Raw genomic sequence first — 7,484 nt, 5'->3', positions numbered from 1 at the left:
TTCAATTTGACAATAATTACGTGGATGTTTTTACGATTATTGTCTTATCGAAGGACATCCAAACATGTATTTTGTACTTAAGCAGGGCTCTGTGAAAACCATGCTTAATACATTGTCCTAGATAATGACGTGTATTCCTCGCAGTCAAGTTAAGAACACTTTCCTCTTTAATGGTATTCTTCTTAGAGAGGAAAATCCAGTCTCGGCGCTATGTGTAGTCCCAGATTAGCATGTTCACATAGCGCTTACCAATCTGGGATAAAACTTCACGTCCATGCAACTATTAGTATAAACACTAAAAAAAAAATCAGAACATGTCTGCTGCGATTTTGTTTATTAATATCTACAAATGGGGTTAATAGCATTTGTTCGAAACATACCTGCTCATTACGATGAATAACATTAGCTCATTGTATACTTTTTGCCTATGTGAGCTCGACATAATACTGAACACATTTTGTTTTGAATGATTTATTAAGGATTTAACAATGCAACAAATGATGTCTATATGAACACATGACCAGTCAGTGTCAGGAATTCCACCAGCTCAGGAGGCCTAGACCCGGCTCACTAACCGAGGCCTGGAATAAAATGCAGATAGTTACCATAGCAACCATGCTACGTGGTGTAGAAGATGACTAAGCTTCAAAGCTATTACACTGGCCTCTAATAGAACAGGGCAATTTTAACTTTCTCAAGATTGAAACATAATAACTACATTCTGTGTCCATGAATAATCAAAAACAATACATATGTAGTATAAACAATTGGTCAAACAACACATTTACATTTACATTTTATAAACAAACTAAAACATGCATATAAGGATGTATCAATAAAACGTGAGTTTGTACAGATGGGCTTAAAATGAAGTGTTAAAAAAAGGTAGACACTTACTGTAATTGTGTATGGCGATTTTTTCACTTCAGTGTCCGTTAATTCAGAATCTTTATTAGTATTTTCTGGACCAACAGGTGTTGTGTCTGTAAATGCTTCATCGGACACTCTAAACCTGTGATGAACATATAATACTGACAACATACAAGTTGTGTAGATCAGTAAAATGATAGACCCAGTCCACAAACTCTAATTTACATGTTTCTATAGTAATTTATAGTTTCCCACGTATCCCGGCAGAAGACAGATGTATTTTTGAACTGGAACTATCAACCATTACAAATTGATTGAAATCATAAATAATAATTGATTCCAATTATTTGTTGTTTTTGTTTGCGCTTTAAGTATGATAAGACTGGCATGCCTATAGCTATACCTGGGTGCAGAATCAACGGGGTTTTCAGGTGTTTACACACGGGCTGGACAGAATGTAATCACACCATTTAGAACTTTATTTTGCAAATATTTGCAAAAATCTTTAGTGTATAAAATAATTGTTTTCTTGCAGTTTGTGCCGATGTCTAAAATCGTTTACATGTCTGAAATTACACGTTCCATGAAGCATAACCGTGTAGTACAAATCAGATTTTTAACAAGAAAACAATCTTATTAAATAAAGTAATTCTGATGTATTTCACATTGCCATATGCAGCATAAAAATCTGTCTTTCATGCACTAGTTGCAATTCTTAAGAAAAATTGTTTCAGAAAGTTATTTGAAATAAAGTATTGCCTTATCGTCGTGTTTAATCCATTAAAGTTAAAAAGGGGAACCCCACAAAGTCTTGTGATCCTGCACCCTGTATACACAAATGTAGATGTGCATTAATAATCTCCAAATACTAAGTCAGGGGGGGGGGGAATTACTGGTGTCCACTGCAAAGTACAAAGTACCAAACAATTGTGTGCTACAGTCATTATATAAAACCAACTAAATTAGCTAAATTGTGCCAAACCCTTAACCTAGTTGACATGCTGAAGAAAATCATTTGAACAATCTCTGAACAAAAAATGAAATAAAAGGGACACCACATTCATCTGATAATCCCTCTGTCATCTCTACCCAAAATGCAATTTCTATCACCCTACTGTGAACAGCATGTATACCCACAATGCCACAATTGCCACAATATCTTACCCGATTTCCAATTCTCACGTCCATACACAGTGGGATTTCTATCACCCCACCGTTACCTCTACCATGAATAGGTTATGTTCTCCACACACTGCCTCACCAGATTTTCTCTCCAATGTCAATGAACAGGCGTACGTTCTACTAACAATACCTAAATTATTTCATTTCCAATATCTTTTAAAAGGTCATTTTGAACCCACAATGCCACACCTGATTTCCTCTCTAATGTCCATGAACAAAACAGGTTTTACCAGCAATGCCTCACCTGATTTTCTCTCCAATGTCCATGAACTGAACAAGTATTAATCACAATGCCTCGCCTGATTTCCTCTCTTATGTCCATGAACAATACAGGTTTTACCCACAGTTCCTCGTCTGATTTCCTCTCTAATGTCCATGAACAAATCATGTTTTACTCACAATGACTCACCTGATTTCCTCTCCAATATCCATGAACAAACTATGTTTTATCAACAATGCCACACCTGATTTCCTCTCCAATGTCCATGAACAAACTATGTTTTACCAACAATGCCACACCTGTTTTCCTCTCCAATGTCCATGAACAGACCATGTTTTACACACAATGCCTCACCTGTTCTCCTCTCCAATGTCCATGACATGACCATGTTTTACCCACAATGCCTCGCCTGATTTCCTCTCCAATGTCCATGAACAAACTATGTTTTACCTACAATGCCACACATGATTTGTTCTCTAATGTCCATGAACAAGCTATGTTTTACCCACAATGCCACACCTAATTAGTCTCTTTTGTCCATGAACAGATGTTTTACTCACAATGGCTCACCTGATTTTTCCCCCATGTCCATTAAATCCCACATGCCATGTTTTTCCCACAATGCCTCACCTGATTTCCTCTCCAATGTCCATAAACAGGTCATGTTTGCCATCTTCCATCTGATACTCCCATGCCCACAGTTGTTCCTGTTCATCACTGACACAATGTCAAGGATGGTTTCCAGTGCCATACAGATTTAAAAAACTTAATTGTTTACAATAAAAATTATCCATGAAAACATTTTTTTCAAACATACTTGTGTGCAAAACTAAGACTAATGATATAGCTATGGAGTTTTTTATAGGCATATGTGTACAATTTGAAGCGGATCAATACACGTGTGCGACTTACTGCAAATGTCTGCAGATTTTTACCCTTAATCTTTGAATGCACCAAAATGGGCATACATGCAATGACAACTAGTTTCACTGCTTTATTTGGAGGACAAATACAATTTTCTGCTATATAAGTCTGATAATGATCTTTTTTTTTCTAAAACATTGACTTCATTTCATGTTTAAACATGGACATTTATTTAACCCATTTCCCCATAAGAAGCAAAGTGAAAATGGCTTTTGCAACCAGCATAAAACCGGAACAGCCTGCAAGTAATGCTATTTGCTGCTCATCAGTAACAAAGGGTTGGAAATGAAGCCTTTAAAACTTAAATCTAGTAAGAAAGGTCTTTAATAAAATGTAACTTTCTAAGGGTTTACAAATGCGTCAAAATACGTATCTAAAATATCTAAGTGGGAAAGGGTTAAACATTATTTTTAGTATGCCTTTCCAAGGTTTTCAAGTCTTTAATGTAATCACTGGTTCTCAAATTGTCCTTTCATAAACTAGAAACTAGATGCTTTCTGTTTTACAACACTTTACTGGTCATTATTAAAAGGATACAATCTGGTGGGATCCTGCATATTGAGAGGAGGTATGACAATATCATCAAAAAAGCCCATTGTCACTGCAATATAAAACAGACTGATTATTTTGTAGAGAGTACATCATGAAGGTATCAGTAAAGTTGTACACTAAATTTCACAGTCAATGCCTGGATTGATCACACAGTACAATGTTATGACAATAATTATCAAATGTATTCAGAAGTGTAATATCTTAAAACTAAAAATATACAGGTTATGGTGTCTTATGCAAAAACATCATACACCAACACTTGATAAAGTAATATGTTTATTGCATGGTTTGCTTTAAGAAAAATTTAATGTGATGATGAAAATTATAATAATGTGCCATGAATACTAAAGAAAATGGGACTTTTAACAATATATAGGAAAAACACACATTTAAACACATTATTGGCAAATAAACTCCTTAACATGTTTAAGTTCAAAACAAGTATTGAAATTATAGTTAATGGAGGGTAATATTTCTTGCTGTGACATTTTGTTTATCTCTAACACACAAGACATGTCAACAAGTGCTGATTACAGATCTTACCATGTACACCCTCCTTACTGCAGGACTTGATCTTTCCCAACAGGATCTCATCAATGAAAGGCCGAAACACGACATAGCGGAAATGCACTGTAAAATAACAACAAGTAGATTTGAGCTTAATTCTGGGAAAACAGGGATTAATGCATGTGCATAAAGTGTTCTGTGCTTAGCCTGTGCAGTCCTTACAGACTAATCAGGTACAACAATTTCCGATTGTAAGGTATTTTTTTCTCTTAAAGGAAGTCACTCCGTGACCAAAAATCTCGTTTTTAGACAGAAAATGTTGTCCTTGATTCGCCTGTGTAGACTGCACAAGCATCAAGCACTATTTTCCCAGAGAGCGCTGCTGATTTACATAATCTAATTAAATCATACTACCAATAGTTGTACTATGGGAAGATGATATAAGGCAAAATAGCAGCATGTTACACTCTGCTGCCTATATTTGTTCCCCTCCCCCTGCCAATACAGGATGTTCAACAAAGAAATGTGAACAATCTTTTACAATTCAAATATATTTGGCAAATTCTCCATATCAAATTATTACCGTCTGCTTGAAAACATTAATTCAAAGCATTACATGGCTCATATAGTCAGTAATAAAATCCAACCATTAAGTTGTCAATTTGATAGTCATCAACCTAATTTACCCTGCTCCTTACAGGTCATTCAGAGATTCTTTATTTCCAAACAGATTATTTTTATTATTCATTTCAAACATTTAAAAAAAAATTAAAATGTTGGCTACATTTTTTCCTAAAAAATTCCTCTAAGCTACAAAGACCTTCGAATGTAGTCCGTTCTTTACAATCTAACAGGATGTCGGATGAGATTTGATCTCAGTGACTTACCTACAGTATGATGAGCCCCATCTCCAGGGAACAGGAAACTGTCCTCCAGCTTCTGTATATCCCACAGTGCAATGCACAGTCCAACATTGGGGACAACCTGGCATAAGGAATATTCAACTATTGTTTTTATGTTTATTTAACAAGAATCTAACAGCATGCTGGGATATGATAAAGATAAAGTGAGAACAATTTGTTTCTGATAATTAACAAGGTAGTGTCAATGTCATTCAAACTGCACTGGATTTATTCGTAGGGTAACAAGCTTTCACAGCTTCGCATTACTAGATTTTGTTTATTTAATTTCATTTATTTATTTGTTTTTATTTTTATTTTGGGGGGGGGGGGGGGGATTCACCATTTTCAGGAGAGTAGCAATCATATCATAGCAGCTGGTTAAGAAATTCACACGTTTCCTTGGGTGGTTGGTTTACCATTACTAAGCAGACATCCATATGTCAGTCACTGACAACTGCCATTACTGAATTAGAGGGGGTGAATAGCCGTACAAAGGATATCTTGAGTAAGTTATGTGGCAGGGACCAAGATCAAACACAATATCATTGGATTTGTAGACCCACAGAGCTAGCCAGCTCACATTTATACATGTACCAAAGGCTTTTAAAGAAAACATTTAGAACAAACTTAATAGAATATTTATTACCTTATTTGCAAATTTCTTGTTTAACACATCAATTATAGCAGCATTGACATCTACATCAAAAAACCATGGCTGAATACGAACAGTGTCCTTCATCTCTGTTAAAACAAACATCGTGACTGCCTTTGCCAAATAACCTGCAAAACAATATTGGCTTTCAAACATTTAAGGGATAAAAATCAGTCATTATATGTGGTGTGGTCGAAATTAAATTAATTATTTTAACATTACATAGGCTCAATCTATGTGCAAAAATTTGACTATTTCCGCATATCACTGTAAGCTCATAAAATCTTTGTAGGGAGTATCTTCCATTTGATAACAATCAATTAAAACAAGAGATGTGTTTGTCAGAAACACAATGCCCCCTATTGTGCGGCTTTGAAGCCATATATTTGACCTTTAACCTTAAAGGATGACCTTGACCTTTCACCACTCAAAATGTGCAGCTCAATGAGATACACATGCACGCCAAATATCAAGTTGCTATCTTCAATATTGCAAAAGTTATGCAGGCACTTACCCTTTTGATTACCTTTACCTTGCATCAATTTATACTAGTCATACATTACCATTCATTAAGCCATTACCATAGTCTATAAATAATTAATTGATACGTTATGGCGCTTTTTAACTCTTTAAAATATTGATATCTTATAATTCTGACTAAAATAATATTGTATGTAAGTGCAGGGCCCTCAATCTATCAAATCTGCGGCCGAATATGGGCCGCAGTCCCCCACCTGAATAGTATATTTTTTTCCCCTTTTGGGGGGAACAATTCCCCCTGAAAAAAAAAAAAAAAAAAAATTATACAAAGATGTGTCTCATGATTATTATATTTAAATTCTATTTCAATTTAATCTTGTCAAACATACTAAATTATGAAAAAAGAAATGAATATAGTGCAAACATGTACAAATGTAATAATGAGAGAGAGTAAGTAAAAAAAATCCCCCAAAAAGGGAAACGCTGCGAAAGTTTCCCCTCATGAGGATAGCGACCCGCTTCCCCTAAAATGGATTGAGGGCCTTGAAGTGTTATTGATGAGCATTTGAGTTGAGTCATGCAAAATGAGTCTTATGCAATATGGGGCCAGTTTAGCACAGCCAGTTCAGTAGATTGCCTGACTTAATAGTGGACAGCGTAGCTTCTGACCAAACTGTGTGAATGTGCTTGCTGGTGTTGTATGGTATTAAATCGATTTCAGCACGACATTTAGGAGAGCCAAATTTGAGACTAATGACATGTCCTCAAGGGAATGTCTGTCTAAATTCTTGTCATGGGATGACATAATTATAACATTGTACAAAGTTATCTGAAGCTCTTAAGCTATGGTTATAATATTATTCCACAATACATTATTACGCCAGTAAAAAGTTTCAATATTATTATTACCACTTCCAGTCCCAGATATTAAGCATGTGAAACTCTAGAAGTCTTACGTTATACCAGTATGAACATGTATGCTCTTCGTTTTCTAAAGAACTGCTTAAATCTTACTTCTGAATAACAACTGAATAATAAGACAAAAACAACCAAGTAAACTTGCTTTTTAATTTAATGCCAAAATTTACATCATTAATTGAAGTGTTCTGTCTGTTGTTGTTGTTGTTATTATTGTTGCTGGAGTGACTTCCCTTTCATCTTTAGTAATCGAATAATATTAAATAACAAATTAAAG

General features: G+C 35.0%; 1 protein-coding gene across 2 annotated transcripts; it reads right to left on the bottom strand.

The window, feature by feature from the left end:
* Nucleotides 1-455: 455 nt before the first annotated feature.
* On the bottom strand, nt 456-7,466 carry LOC127865994 (DNA-directed RNA polymerase III subunit RPC8-like). Of its 2 annotated transcripts, none has more exons than XM_052406166.1 (8): nt 7,353-7,466; nt 5,804-5,937; nt 5,143-5,239; nt 4,292-4,378; nt 3,734-3,797; nt 2,903-2,989; nt 898-1,012; nt 456-581 (listed from the first exon to the last, which is right to left on the bottom strand). In XM_052406166.1, exons 2-8 carry the CDS (start codon nt 5,912-5,914, stop codon nt 531-533), a joined length of 612 nt encoding a protein of 203 aa, XP_052262126.1. In that variant the 5' UTR covers nt 5,915-5,937; nt 7,353-7,466; the 3' UTR covers nt 456-530. The 2 variants fall into 2 exon arrangements, with proteins under 2 accessions (XP_052262126.1, XP_052262125.1); XM_052406165.1 differs by having other exon boundaries at nt 7,199-7,421.
* Between the last annotated feature and the right edge of the window lie 18 nt (nt 7,467-7,484).

The sequence above is a fragment of the Dreissena polymorpha genome, chromosome 2 (genome assembly GCF_020536995.1).
Source record: "Dreissena polymorpha isolate Duluth1 chromosome 2, UMN_Dpol_1.0, whole genome shotgun sequence".
NCBI classification, from domain to species: domain Eukaryota; kingdom Metazoa; phylum Mollusca; class Bivalvia; order Myida; family Dreissenidae; genus Dreissena; species Dreissena polymorpha.
The sequence above is the reverse complement of the archived record's forward strand: the minus strand, read 5'-3'. Positions and strand labels throughout refer to the sequence as shown.

Coding starts and splice junctions, on each gene's coding strand:
- LOC127865994 (XM_052406166.1), bottom strand. CDS start 5,914: ATGTTTGTTTTAACAGAGATGAAGGACACTGTTCGTATTCAGCCATGG. Junction 4,379..5,142: donor TGGGGCTCATCATACTGTAG/GTAAGTCACTGA, acceptor GTTATTTTACAG/TGCATTTCCGCTATGTCGTG. Junction 1,013..2,902: donor GACATTGGAGAGGAAATCAG/GTGAGGCATTGT, acceptor TGTTCATCACAG/GTTTAGAGTGTCCGATGAAG.